This window comes from Bos indicus x Bos taurus, chromosome 12, assembly GCF_003369695.1.
Source record: "Bos indicus x Bos taurus breed Angus x Brahman F1 hybrid chromosome 12, Bos_hybrid_MaternalHap_v2.0, whole genome shotgun sequence".
NCBI classification, from domain to species: Eukaryota; Metazoa; Chordata; class Mammalia; order Artiodactyla; family Bovidae; genus Bos; species Bos indicus x Bos taurus.
The window spans coordinates 29,576,414-29,591,777 of NC_040087.1; the positions used below are offsets into that span (position 1 = coordinate 29,576,414).

The 15,364-nt window shown below is 46.6% G+C and overlaps 1 protein-coding gene across 1 annotated transcript in view; it reads right to left on the minus strand.

Moving 5' to 3' along the window:
- LOC113902088 (WD repeat-containing protein 49-like) overlaps positions 1 to 15,364 on the minus strand; it is a 43,454-nt gene that overhangs the window by 4,117 nt on the left and 23,973 nt on the right. The window contains 8 exon segments of the mRNA XM_027557062.1: positions 1,755 to 1,846; positions 3,874 to 4,041; positions 4,043 to 4,062; positions 4,678 to 4,767; positions 5,374 to 5,412; positions 7,618 to 7,759; positions 8,225 to 8,283; positions 9,768 to 9,863. Coding sequence (XP_027412863.1) covers positions 1,755 to 1,846; positions 3,874 to 4,041; positions 4,043 to 4,062; positions 4,678 to 4,767; positions 5,374 to 5,412; positions 7,618 to 7,759; positions 8,225 to 8,283; positions 9,768 to 9,863 — 706 coding nt within the window.

A 15,364-nucleotide genomic window follows, 5' to 3' on the forward strand; every position in this document is an offset into this window, starting at 1 on the left:
CTATCCCCCAATGAGATGGTATTTGGAGGTGCGGGGCCTTTGGGAGGTAATTAGAGTTGATGGGGTCATGAGGCTGGGGCCCTTCTGATAGAATTAGTGGCTTCACAGGAGGAGGAGGGGATAGAGGTTGCTCTGTCTCCACCTTGTGAGGACACAGAGAAAGTGCCAGCCTGCCAGCTAGGAAGAAGGCCCTCCTGCGCCTTGAACGGAATTGGTGGTGACCATGAACTTGGCCTTCCAGCTTCCAGGACTGTGAGAAGTAAATGTCTGTTTCTTGAGCCGCCTAGTCTCTGGTATCTTGTCACAGCAGCCAGGGCAGGCTAACACTCTGAGCCCCCTAAGACCACAGCAGGTCCTGGGGAGGTATGTAGAGGATGTCTATGATCCTGCTGCCACCATCAAGGAAGATGCTGTCGGTGATGCCACACCCTCAAACCCCCGAGGGTCCCCCTTCCGTCCCAGTCTCAGACTCCACCACACCGGCAACACTCACCATCTCATGAGACCACAGACCCACTGGGAGATCTGCAGATGTACATTCAGGGTAGTTGATTGTACAATCAGGGAGTCTCACCTGAGGTCACACTGTTTTCAAAGACACACCTGTGACTGTAACCAAAGCCCATGACACATTCTGATAAGCCAAGTGGTTTCCCAAATAAAACTTTAAATTCACGACTCTGTTGTGAAATGCATGATGAATCATGTTTCTATGTATGATACCCTCTGACTCTGATGGCATCCAGAGCATTTAACTATTTGACCTCCCAGAACAGAGATTTCTAGTTGTCTACCCTAATCCTCTCCTGCCTTCCTCCTTAGTTACAGAACTCCCAGCCTCTCCTGCAGGGAGATGTGGCCACGTGACTAAGTTCTGGCCACCAAGACATGAGCAGAAGTGTTCAGGACATCCCGGAAAAGTCAGTAAAGGGGGTTGATCCGACTGGAACATGCACCCTCTCTGTCGTGGACCCCTGATTTGCATGCCATTTCTTCCCGCTGCCTGGAGTGTGGGTGGAAGCAGGAGGCCCCAACAGCTGTCTGGACCATACAGTACTGTGAACCTGGAAGCCAGAGCTGAGAGGGGGCAGAAGCATATAGAAGGGGCCTGGGCTCATGACCACGGAGCCGCTGCACCGAGAAAGTGGGAACGTTGGGGTGGGGGGCAGGGGTCATCCCTCATGCAGGTGCACGACCTTAATCTTAGTCCCGTGATGAGAGGAGTGGCAGGGAACACTGAAGGGATCATTTCTATAGTTGCCTTGGTGATGGGCCCTCAAGAAGCCGGGTGTGGGGCCTGGGGAACTGGAGTGAGTTGTTATTCACTCCCCTTACTTCTCTTTAGAAACCAGGTTCCAGTTTGGGGAGAAGGTGGTGCCCCAGGTTCTCCCAGCTTTGGAAGCCCAGGCCCAGACCCCCCACCCTCTCAGGGGTTGCACGGAGCTCCCAAGAAAGGAACAGTGAGATGGTCCAGCCTCACACAGCCTGGTAGGCAGTTAACGATAGCCACAAAGCTCAAGACAAAACCCTGTGAGGTAGCCCTTGACTGCACGTGATGGCCAGACAACACAGGGACTTCTGAGAGTGTCCTGAGCTGAGCAGGCAGGACATCAAACTGGTGAGATTTGAGTTGTGACCTTGCTGTACTCACAGGCTGTGGGGCTTAGGGACAGATGACTCATGATGATGACAGAGTGGCCTGGATCCCTCAGCCAGGAAAGGCTGCCTTTTATTTCACCTTCAGCCTGGCTCACCTGTCACTGCCGAATCCATCCCCGCCGCAGGAGTCTTCCTTCACTTCAAGGACGCAGTCTCCTGGAAAGCGAGGATCAGAGGTCTTTTCAGGCTAGAAGGAGACGGAGCAGATTTGGGAAGAGGAACCCAGGATCACACTGTGACGGGGAGCAAGTTTAACTCCAGTTACATGGAGTTTCTGTGTTAGAACAAGACCCTGGCTGGCTGAATCCATGAGATAACAAGAACATTTTCCCCTGAGCTTTCACTCGACTCTCAAAATCATTTGTGATGTTTTCCAGGTAAATTGTTTTCTGCATTCAGTCAACTTATTTTAGTTTGTGGTTGTGTTTAATAGGCTGGTATGCTGGGAAAAATCACTCCAGACATCCAGAATCCAATAAAAATAGATGTGCAGAGAAACACGTGTTTAGGGCTGAAATGAAACTGGAAAATCAGCCAACCCCACTCCTCATTTTACAAATCAGTGGAAGTGATTCCTGGAGCTCACACAGCTAATGAAGGTGAACTTCAGAGCAGACCTTAGTTAACCCTAACTCATAAACAGCGCTTCAAACACTTTGCTTCTTGGGGTTTTTTTTTTGGGGGGGGGGCTTTGTTTTTTGTTTGACCGTGCCTCGAGGCATGGGGGATCTTAGTTTCCTGATCAGACCAGGGATCAAACCAATGCCCCCTGCAGTGGAAGTGTGGAGTCTTAACCTCTGGACTGCCCGGGACGTCCCCTCCAGATATACTATGTAAGAGCTCCTCAGGTTCTTTGTGTGTGTGTGTGTGTGTGTATTCATTTTTCTTGTAGAGAATTTACAGAGTGTTTCCTGAGGCATTTGGAGTCAAGCTAGACAGAACTACAAACGTCGAAGCAGCTTTCCCTACACAAGATCAAGGTCACTCGTGAAGTCTGTTGCTTGACCCTCTTTCCCATCATAGGAGTTGGGCGTTTGGATTGTGCTGAACTGAGTATCCTTCCTCTCCTCCGCCTCCCCTTCTCCTGCTTCCTCCTCCTCCTCCATCCCCGCTCTCTCCTTCTGCCTGATGCTTCCTGCATCACAGTCTGATTTTCTCCAGGTTTGCTGTGCTGTATAGCATGGACCCTGGATTTTGTGCTGATCAGCATATTTCCCTCATTTGCTTCTTCCTTCCTCTCTTCCCACCCCTTTCTGCGCTTCTAGTTTCCAAATTGTGGGCCTATCTAAATTAATGAACTCATTTTTTTCCCTCTATATCAAATGCACAGCAAAATGACTGTATTTCTAAACAGGCCAATAGTACCATGTAGACGCACTCTGAGCTTCCCTGGAGCTATGAAAGCACCATGTTAAGCTCATGAGAACAACATGGGGAAATGAGGGAGCCCTTGTCAAGGCAGAAGGCTTTCTTGATCAATGCATGCCTGGTCCCTCTATTCCCCACGTTGAGTGTGTCTCTACGAAGAAGTCAGTGACGAGGATCCATTGTGTGATTAGTATTCCAAGAGGCTGCAGATACAAAATCCTAGACACATTATTTTGTGGGCAAAGCAGATGTTCTGCCTTGAGTTGTAACATAACCAGTGAGCAATAGTTCATGAAATGACCTTTTTTTCAGTTTATTAAAGGGCAAGCATTTCCTGGAAATTCGTGTATTTCACTGAGCTCTAAATCAAGACTGCATCTACCAGGGTCTTTTCACCATCTCTTGCTCTGACATCGACTTTCATGGACCCAGGCACTGAACCCATTATTCCTTCCTTTCACTCAGGAAGCCCTGTGTTAAAATGTATTTCCTAACAGGGGCTGTGTGCTGCGGGCTGCAGTTTCAGCGTCTGTCTCTCTGATGTGACAGGGGATTGAGCATGGTGCTGAGTCTGTCTGTGTTCCAAGGCCACAGACAACAACCTTTTTGCTGGTGAGAAAGAGGGACAGTCAAGTGATGCTGGGAGATCAGCTCCAACTGCCCCCAGATGAACCAGTAAGCCCCCTGGCCCTGGTCAGTAGAAGGATCTTGGGATATGCTTTTATTCCTGAGTTGACTTGGTTCTCTGGGTCATGCCTTGACCCTTTCAGGGTGCAGTTTATAACCGGTGCCAATCTGCCTGGAGCTATGAGCAAGCCCAGGTGAACTGTATGTGCCAGGACCAACCTCAGCACTGGCCTTGCCCTCCACCACCTTGTCTTGCTCTTCTCCTCTGCACGTGGCAGGAACAGCTCCTTCTAGCACTGGGTGAGCAGGCATGCTCTGGGGATCTGTCAGGACTTCATGGGGCACTCTAGGGTGGCTCCAGGAGGCAGGAGTGAAAATATCCCAGGGGCATATTTTCCTGGAAGGTCCCTGGAAAAGTAAATTGGCAAACAGTAAGCATAAGATGGGAGGTACCCTGTCTTCTCTTAACTCTTGTGTAACTCTCTTCCCTTCCCCAGGGGATCTTCCCAACCCAGGGATCGAACCCAGGTCTCCTGCATTGCAGGTGGATTCTTTCTTTACCAGCTGAGCCACCAGGGAAGCCCAAGAATACTGGAGTGGGTAGCCTATCCCTTCTCCAGCGGATCTTCCTGACTCAGAAATCGAAGTGAGGTCTCGTGCATTGCAGGTGGATTATTTACCAATTGAGCTATCAGGGAAGCCCCCGGGCCATAAAAAGACTCAGCAAAAGGTGTCCATAAAAGGAGCTCATCTGCAAACCAGGAAAAGCCCCCTAAGCAGCACCTGACCATGCTGGGACCCTGATCTCAGACTTCCAGTCTCCAGGGTAGCACACATGTGACAAACAAAATTCTGTGGCTTAAGTGGCCCGGTCTATGGCGGTTATTTCATCATGTTAGCCTAATCTGACCAACACCCTAGACCTCAGAGAATTCACGACCCGATGGAGACTTCAAATGAGGCCCCAGACTGGGACTGAACTGGTGGCCAGGTGGACGGTCCTTACCGATGAACGCCCCTTACCGATGAACGCCCCGTCCCTGCTCCACAGGCGCACGGTGTGGTCCAGAGAGGATGAGAGCAGAAGCTCTTCTTCTTCTATCAGCTCCAAAGTAATGAGATGAAAGGGCAAGGGAGATGCGCTGAGGCTGCCCCAGCAAGAAACGCTCAATGCGTCAATACCCCATTATTTACAGCTGGAATATAGAAGCCAGGTTCATCTCCTGGATTATTCTCGGTACCATACTCTCCCTGCCTCCTACCATGCCACACCCCCTTCAGATGCCCCAACTCCAGTCCCAAGATAGCAGACAAGATATACTGGAAGCATTTCATGGACTGTGGGAACTGATGGGTCTGTGGGAACACTAACGGGTTGGAAGAAACTTCTGACCAGGGTCCAGGCCCCATGGCAGCACTGACTTCTTTTAACTCCAGTGAAAAAAAATCTTAAACATACTAAGCATCTACACTTACACTAAAATAGTGGATCAATTCAAGGAAAACAATCATCATTTATAAGAAAAATGACTTCAGATCTCTTCCTTTACTCTGTGTAGGGAACATAAACATCCAGTTCTCACAGCAGCAGAATTATAGCACTGCCCTTGTCTTCTGGTTAATTCAGAAGGCTTCTGAGAGAATCCATTTACTCAAAGCTGGGGAAAGTATTTTGACTCTGTTATACATTCTTAAACTCTAAAATAGATGGTACTCACGATGTCACCATGCTGACATGGGCCCGCCAGAATGTCACATCTAAAGCAGAGGAAAGAACACAGCTGAGTGCGATAGGAGAGGTCCACCCTGATGGTAGATGCTGGACAACAGTCGCTGCAGGCTGGGGTCGGAACTGGGTGAGCGTCCAGCAGGGAGAGAGGCCCACCCTGATGCTAGATGCTGGGCAACAGCCACTGCAGGCTGGGGTCGGATCTGGATGAGTGTCCAGCAAGGAGGGAGGTACTGGTGTGACAAGTCGCTGGTCTTGCTACATTAATTTGATACAAGTTTATCAAGAATCTACTATGTGCAAGACCCTATGCCAGCTCCAAAGATATATAAAATGGGGCCTGTTCAAGGTCCTCACCCTATAGTTTCCTTTAGTACTTAGGGTTTGGTAAGCCTGCAGGAGTGGGAAAGTAATAAAAAATAATTTTTAATACAGCCTGGTGAAAGCTATGTTCCCAGTACTCAGAGTAAAGACCAATGCAAGGCCAATCACTCTTACTTCTAAATTCCAATTTCTCACACTTAAGCATTTAAATTTCTCCTGTGGTGGAACAGGAAAAAGTGAATAAGGGGAGGTAGGTGAATATTTGCCTCTAAATTGGCTTTACAGAAATATATTTAATGAAATATTATATAGCCATTCAAATATGCTAAGAAAAACCCCTAAATATGCTTATATATAAAGCTGGCTAAGATACAAAGGAAAAGATGAGTCCTGAAAGTATGTATCGTGGGTGTGTGTGTATGTGCTCCTGTATATATTTTATATATATAGACATGCATAGAAACTTTCTGGAAGGAAATTGAAATTCACTAATAGTGTTGCTAGGATGCAGAAAAGTCAGGCTGGGTGATGGAGGAGGTCAGAGAAACAACTACTGCTTTTCATTTTATATTCTATCATGCTTCTTGAATTTTTTTTCTAAACATGAGCATTTCTACAACTGTATGAAAGGCTTTTAACACTTTAAACATATTCTGTTATTACCAAAGCATTATATCTCCAGAAAAATTAGAAAAGACATATTTTTAAAAAGAAGATAACCCTGTATGCAAGACAGCAAAAGAGACGCAGATGTATAGAACAGTCTTTTGGACTCTGTGGGAGAGGGAGGGGGGGATGATTTGGGAGAATGGCATGGAAACATGTATATTATCATATGTGAAACGAATCACCAGTCCAAGTTCAATGCATGATACAGGGTGCTCCGGGCTGGTGCACTGGGATGACCCAGAGGGATGATACGGGGAAGGAGGTGGGAGGGGGGTTCAGGATGGGGAACACATGTACACCCATGGTGGATTCATGTCAATGTATGGCAAAACCAATACAATATTGTAAAGTAATTAGCCTCCAATTAAAATAAATAAATTTATATTAAAAAAATAGAAAAGAAAAGCATAACTAAAACCTCAATATGGGCTTCCCTTGTGGCTCAGCTGGTAAATAATCTGCCTGTGGGAGACCTGGGTACAATCCCTGGGTTGGGAATATTCCCTGGAGAAGGGAAAAGCTACCCACTCCAGTATTCCTGCCTGGAGAATTCTGTGGACTGTATAGTCCATGGGGTCGCAAAGCGTTGAACATGACTGAGTGACTTTCACTTTTCAAAACCTCATGTACAAAGAGGTAAGGATTTGTTACATCCTTGATGTATATTTTTCCAGACTGTCAATCTTCCATATATGTCTTCGTTTTAACAAGGGTTGCATTATTGTTTTGTGACCTAATTTTTCACTGAACAATTTTGTCACGAATAGTCTCCCTATAAATACATTTTCATATATGGCATCCTTACACAATAACTCAATGATATTTCAATGTGTTATATTCTGTACCATCACATATTTAATTACTCCCCTTACACTGGACAGTTTGGTTCCTCTATTTTCTTCTGCCTCTCTTATAAACAATATGCTGATTCACAACCTTATAACTAAGTCTTTGTTTATGCTTCTTACTCTTTTTTTTTGGCCAAATCCTTAGAAGTAGAATTGCTGGTTCAAAGCTTTAATGCACATTGTCAACTTGCCCTTCGCGCCCTTCGGACAGTATATACCAACTCACCCTCCATCCAAGAGCGTGAGTGCCATTTTCCTCTCACCTTGCCAATATTGAATACTTTCATGAAAATGTTTTTCTCTAGAAAAACATTAAATTTTATTTAATCTAATATTTAACTAAAACTGAAGCAATGCTCATCATAACATCTCACGTGGAGAGCTCATGCCTACTCGTGGGAGGCTGCAGCTCCTGTCCCTGCAGGCTGTACTCTTCGATGTCATAGACGTGCACAAAGCCACGCTGGTCAGCCATGTAAGCACAGGCATCTCCCGCTGTCACCACCATGCTGCTGACCCGGGCTTTGTCTCTGGACTGAAGACACGTACACACAGAGATCATTACACACACGCACACAGGGTCCATCAGAGACAGACACACAGACACATGCACACACACACATAGACGGCCCATTACATACACACACACGCACACGCACGGAGTCCATCACATATGCACACAGACACACACAGGGTCCATCACAGACAGACAGACACACATGTCCATCAATGGTAAAGCTTACCTGTCAGACAATGGCAAGTGAAATACATTCTCCTTAATGAGAGAGACACTAGTTTTTTGACACAGGCTAGTGTCAAAAATGGCAACCCACACCAGTATTCTTGCCTGGAGAATCCCATGGATGGAGAAGCCTGGTGAGCTACAGTCCATGGGGTCGCAAAGAGTTGGACATGACTGAGCAAGCGACTTAAGTGTCTAAAAACAAGTCAACCCAAACATAAGGTATGGAACTTATTTCCAACCCACTACCCAACTTACAGGAGTGAAGTTTGCAATGGGACGGGCCCCACCGAACAGCCTCCAGAAGGTGACAGAACCTGGGAGTAGGGAAGCAGAAGGGAGGGCCTTTGGGTGTTGGTGCTTTGCAGTTCTGGAGCTTCTGGTCAGAGTCTGGGAGTCTCTGTTGAGAGGCACCACTGTCTCAGGACTCTAGGGTGGTGCCTGGGTTGCTTGGCTTAATCTGACCAGCTAAATGATCAATCTGTATGTATCTGGGGAAGGAGCTCCTCTTGGAGGCTTTGGATTAAATGTCTCAATAGCCTCTCGCTTCTCCACTATTCCAGGCAGCCTTCCTGACAGAGGAGGCTTCCTTGGGCTGTGGAGGTGAGATATGGACATTTGTGCTATGGCAACAATTAATGTGTGTGCATATGTGTGCACACAGGCACTTGTGTGTGTAGGCATATCTTTTAAACACACTGTGGGACTTGCCTAGTCGAAGGAATTCTCTGGGACCTCTTTTGGCCTAACATTCACAATTCTTGAGTGCTTTGCCGGTGGGTGTTCACAGCAAGCCTGTGAAGTGGGAACCCTGTGCATACTTCTTTGTCTCAGGAGCTCCCTAAATCACAGACTGTGGGATCCGCCTCTTCTCTTAGGGGAGGGGGTCCTGTGCTGCTGACAGGTAAAGCAGAAGCAAGGGATGCCCAGGGTGGAGGGCGCCTGGTGCCAACAGGCCAGAAGCTTCGGGGCTGGGCCAAGGTCGGGCATCGGGAGGAGGCGGTCCCCTTGAGAGTGGCAGCCGAGTGGGGAGGCAGTCTCCTTCTCTAGTGAGGAGACTACAAACAACCGAATGCCCTGGGACCTGGGCTCTTGCAATCAGAATAACACAGGTGGCTGCTTCTAACTCACTGTTTAAAATAAAATTCCTGTGCTTTGGAGCAGGACACTGGCTCACTCCTTACAGTTCACTGAAGCCAGAGGTCCTGTCATCTATGTGACATCACCAAGCTAGTTAGTGGTGGAAGTGGCCTCAGGAAACGTCCTCTACCCCAGGAGTCCCCAGCCTCCGGGATCTAATGCCTGATGGAGCTGATGTAACAATAATAGAAGTAAACTGCACAATAAATCATCCCGAAACCATCTCCTACCTCCCAGTCTATGGAAAAACTGTCTTCCACAAAACTGGTCCCTGGTGCCAAAACAGGCTGGGTATGACTGCATCCCTGCAGGCTGACCCCCATCACATGACTCTCAGCTCTTTTCTCAGGCCTCCCGTGGGTGCTGTGGCAGTCTGCCCCTCCCTGGCTAAATAAACATTTGATGTTTATTTAACCTCACTAAATGACATCCTGTGAACCCTATGTCCCTGCAGGAATCACCACGGACCTCTGGGGAGGCAGCAGGCAGGGAGACTCGACTGGGAGGAAGCTGCCCTCCCCCAGCTGGAAGGCTAGGCTGAGTCGGCCAGGGAGTGCCTGGCGAGTCCTGAATGCCTGGGAGGTCCTTCCTCTTGGAACCCGGGCCTGCAGTGGCCGCTTCTTAGAGACGAGCCGACGGCCAGTGTGGGCTCCATTCTCACCTCGGGGACCGTTGGCCATCAGCGACGCAGAGGCTGATTCCAAGTTGGCTGCCCAAGTCTTGAGGAAGGCGAGGCAGGAGACACTTCTGTCTGGGCCTGGAGACAAGGAGAGGGCTTTGGTTGTGCTCCTCACGCAGCTCCCAGCTCTCCTCTCGTCCTCTCTGGTGATTGCCCCGGGGCCCCAGAGTCTCAGATCTGCCCCTGGACCTGGGTTGAAGCGGTCGAGGCATACACAAGAGCACAGTTGGCCTCGCTGGTTGAGAAGCAGCCCAGCCTGGCTGGGGGGTTAAGTCAGATGTGAAGGCAATCCAGGGCACCCTGCATTGCCCCAGGACCCTAGGGCTTTTAGAGAGTCAAGGATGGGGAACTTGGTTAGGGCTTGAGGGAGGGGCTGAGAGAGATGGTAGGGCAGTCGGGGGCTTTGCCTGGAGCTCTATGGGTATTTCCTAGGAGGTTCCCACTCTCTAGAATTCCTGGATGGGAATTAGTTGCTGTTCAGTCGCTTAATCACGTCCGACTCTTTGTGGCCCCCATGGACTGCAGCACACCAGGCTCCCCTGTCCTCCACTGTCTCTCAGGTGTTGGAATAACTTCTAAACCCACCTCCCTGCTTCCTTACCATCCACTCCTCCTGCTGGACTTGAAGCACCATCAACACAGGCTCACATTTGTCTTTTTCCCCACTTATCTCCAATGTCTCCAAGAGCTTAGCACATAGAACTCAAAATTTGCTCTTGCATAAAAGTCCTGCAGACCTACTTAGATGCAAACCTCCAAGAACCACAAGAGACACAGCTGTTTGGGTGTTAGGAGATGGGTAGGGAGCTTCTTCATCTCACCTCCTTGCGTCTGTGGGCTCTGGGGTGACTTGCCTTGACTGGAGGTGAAAGGAAAGTTCTCATGTAAACAATGGAGTAGGTGCTGGAGTGAAATAAAGAGCTGCTGCTCCCTTGTCTCGGAGAAGGCAATGGCACCCCACTCCAGTACTCTTGCCTGGAAAAATCCCATGGATGGAGGAGCCTGGTAGGCTGCAGTCCATGGGGTCGCTAAGAGTCGGACACAACTGAGCGATTTCACTTTCACTTTTCACTTTCACTTTTCGCTTTCACTTTTCACTTTCATGCATTGGAGAAGGAAATGGCAGCCCACTCCAGTGTTCTTGCCTGGAGAATCCCAGGGATGGGGGAGCCTGGTGGGCTGCCGTCTATGGGGTCGCACAGAGTTGGACACGACTGAAGTGACTTAGCAACAGCAGCTCCCTTGTCTAGCGCCATAGGACACCCACGACCCAGGCTAGTCATTGTTCAACAGAGTTTGTTCGGGCCTGACTCTGAGCTCAGCGCTGCATTGTGCATTTGGGAAGCCACAGTGGACGTGGCAGACTCAGGCCTGCCTCGGGTGGACCACAGTCACAAGTCGGATTACCCACCTAGAACACATCCCGTGCCAGGCCTGGAACTAAGCACGTCTCAGCACCACCGTATTCAGCGATCACAACAATCCTAGTTAGACGTAGTCTCTTGATTTTACCCAGCAGTGAGAGTGTGGTTTAGAAAGAACCGCATTGCCTGAGGTCATACAGCGGAGGGGCTGACATTCAAACCCAGATGTGTTTGTATCCAAAGCCCATGCCCTTGATATTGGGCTCTGTGTTTGTCCTTAGGGGGCTGAGGGATGTCCTTGAGGGACTGAAGGTTGTCCCTGGGGGAGCTAAAGGTTCTCAGAGGCAGATGGAGGGCCACCTACATGGTGTCCTCCCTGCCTGGGACACAGTCAGTGATTGGGCTAAGGATCACCTTACACTCAGGTTATCCAGCTCTTGGGGAATTGACTTCCGGGGTGGCGGGAGGGAACATGATGAGTAGGGGGAGGGGCAGCAAGGATAACCCCCCTAACTTGCCCACTTCGTCTTGGGTGGGGGGCTGCAGAGTCCTGGGAAATGGGCATATGTACAGCCTCCCCACTTAACCATGTGTGGGCTCGGGGAGCGTTTCACTTCCCTAAACCTGTTTTCTTCACCTGTGATAGGGAGACAATACTTCCTGTTTCACAGAGTTTCAGTGAAGATTAAATTAGAGACTCTATGGGAATTGTGCTCCATGGCTTTGCAGTGGAGGCTGAATGGAGATACTGAAACTAAGGTACTCAGAACACAGGGACAGTCAGCAAATGGTAACGGTTATAATGGCTGTTAGTTAAGTCTCTAGCCTCAGTTTCCTCATCTGTGAAAATGGGTCCAAGAACACCTATCTCTCTGGATCAATGTGAGCACTAAGTGAGATAAAACATTAAAAGCACTCAGGAAAATGACATATAAAATCAAACATGTCATTTATGTAATTATTAACATATTGTTATTATGTTCATTATAATTCTATTATTAAACACTATTTAAATATTTTATTAAAATTACATTAAATGTTGTTTCGTTATAATAAATATTATTACTTACAAATGAAGTAAATATTATTAGTTTCCCTAAGTAAGAAACCTTAGTCTCTTAGAACCAATAAATGAATTCCTCAGAGAAGCAGGATACAAAGTCAACACACAAAAAATCAGTTGCATTTGTATACATGACCAAGGAATAATCTGAAAAGTAAATAAGGAAAAAAATTCCATTTTCAACAGCATTAAGAATAACACACTTAGGAGTTTACCTAGGAGGTGAAATACTTGTATAATGAAAACTACAAGACACTGTCGAAAGAAATTAAGACATAAATAAATGGAGACACATCCCACATTCATAAATTGGAAGAAAATATTGTTAAAATGAGAGTACGACACCAAATGATCTACAGATTCAGTGCAATTTCTATCAAATCCCAAAGACGTTTTTGGCAGAAATAGAAAAACTCATTTTAAAATTTACATGGAATTTCAAGGGACCTCCAAATAGCCAAAACGATCTTGAAAAAGAAGAATAAAACTGGGGGCTCTCATACTTCCTGATTTCAAAACTGACTGTACAAAACGTACAGTCATCAAAACAGGGTGGTACTGGTATACAGACAGATGGTAGAAAAATGGAATAGAACAGACAGCCCCAAAATAACCCCCATGTTTTTGGTCAAATGATTTTTGACAAGGGTGTCAAGATCCTTTTCAGTGGAGGAAGGACAGTCTTTTCACTAATGGTGCCAAGAAAACTGGATATCCACCTGCAAAATAACAAGTCTGGACCCTTAGCTAATGCCCTGTGTGAAAATTAGCTCAAAATGGATGAAGGACATAAAGGGAAGACCTACAACAAGATAATTCTTAGAAGAAAACAAAGGAGAAAAGCTTCATGACATTGAACATGGCAATAATTTTTTGGATATGACACCAAAAACCATAGGTAACAAAAGAAAAATATAGACAGAGTGGACTTCATGAAAACTGATCTTTTTCTGCATCAAAAGACACCATCTGTAGAGTAAAAAGACAGCCTGCAGAATGGGAGAGAATATCTGCAGATCATTTGTCTGGTGATGAACTAATATTCTTAGAAGAAGACTTCTAAGAAGCAACGACAAGAAAATCAGATTCAAAAATGGGCAGGGGGTGGTTTCCCTGGTGGTCTGCTGATTAAGAATTTGCCTTGCAATGCAGGGGACGTGGGTTCAAGCCCTGGTTGGAGAACTAAGATCCCACGTGCCTTGGAGCAACTAAGCCAGCACACGCTGTAAATACTGAAGTCTGTGCACTCTGGAGCCCGTCTGCCACAACTAGAGAGTCTGTGTGCTGCAATGAAAGATCATGCATGACAAAACTAAGACCCAGTGCAGCCAAATAAATTAAATATATATTTTTTAAAAAGGGCAAAAAAACTTGAACAGACATCTTTCCAAAAAAAGATATAAAATAGCCATAAACAGGTGAAAGGACGAGACCACAATGAGATGCCACCCCACATCCATTAGGATGACTATTATCGAAGAAACAGAAAACAAGTGTTGGTCAGGATGTGGAGAAATTGGAGCCCTGTACACTGTGGGTGGGAATGTGGAATGGCAGGGCCAGTGTGGGGAAACAGTGTGGTGGTTCCTCAGAATATCAAAATAGAATTACCATGTGATCCAGCAGTTCAGTTTCAAGTTTTCCGCCTGCAATGCGGGAGACCTGGATTTGATCCCTGGGTGGGAAGATCCCCTGGAAAAGGGAACAGCTAGCTACCTGCTACAGTATTCTGGTCTGGAGAATTCCATGGACTGTATAGTTCATGGGGTCGCAAAGAGTCGGACATGGCTGAGCATCTTTCACTTCACTTCACTTTTCCCCCAGCAATTCTACTTCAGTGTATATACCCCAGAAAACTGAAAGCAGAATCTTGAAGAGATATTTGTACAACTATATTCACAGCAATGTTATTCACAATAGCTAAAATGTAGAAGCGACCCAACTATCCATCAATGGATGAATGGACAAGCAAACTGTGGCATATATAAATGGTGGAATATTATTTAGTCTTTAAAAGCAAGGAAACAGCAATATGCTACAATGGATGAACTTTGAGGTCATTATGCTAAGGAAAATAAGCCAGTCACAAAAAGACAAATACTGTATGATTCTATTTTCATGAGTAATCAAAATCATAAAGACAGAAAGTATAACAGTAGCTGCCAGGGGTTGAAGAGAAGGGAGAAGGGAGAGGCATTATTTGATAGATAAAGACCTTTAGTTTCAAGAAAATTTATGGGGAAGGATGGAGAGTATGATTGCATGACAATATGAATGTATTTAAAACCATTGAACTGTACACTTAAAAATAGTTAAGATGGTATATATTGTATTATGTATATTCTTCGTGTGTGCTCAGTCACTTCAGTTGTGTCCAACTCTTTGTGACCCCATGGACTATAGCCTGCCAGGCTCGTCGGGCAGGGATTCTCCAGGCAAGAATACTGGAGTGGGTTGCCAGGCCCTCTTTCAGGGGATCTTACCCATGTCTCTTAAATCTCCTGCATTGGTAGGCAGGTTCCTTACCACTAACACCACTTAGGAAGCCCATGTGTATTCTACTACAATAAGAAAAAGAGAAGAAAAAGCCTTCCAGAGAGCTCACAAATTTCCTGGATTTTAGCCTGGTTGAAATCTCTTGCTCTCTCTCTTTCACTCTCAAATTCTTTCTCTTTGATGTGGGAGAAGACATAACAGTTCTCAAAGGGGAGAATGAAGCTAAAATGTAGAAAAGTTGGCAGAAAGAATGTATTTTCAGCTCATCAGCTTTGCTCACACAATTGCCTTTCTCTCTTAGCTCCCCTTTCCACTGAGAATGACTTCAGAAGACTTGTCCAGATGGTTTTCCAAATAAGACGGCAGTCTCTTAACCAACCCCATGTGAAAAGGACCACCGTGCTTTGTTTTGACCTTCAGGCCGAGCCAGTGCTGCTCTTTTCTGGAAGGCCACAGGAACTTTCACATCCTTCCACCTAATTTGTGCATTTTTTTGCACTGTTGAAATGTGAATAATTAGGAACTAGGGCTGGCTTTTGCATTTTTGGAGAGAAGAGGAGTTTTTCAAAAACCAATGGCCACATAACTTGAAGCAATAAATGTTGCTGCAAAGAGGGTTTTAAATTAGAACTGCTGGCTGAAAGGTCAACATTGCA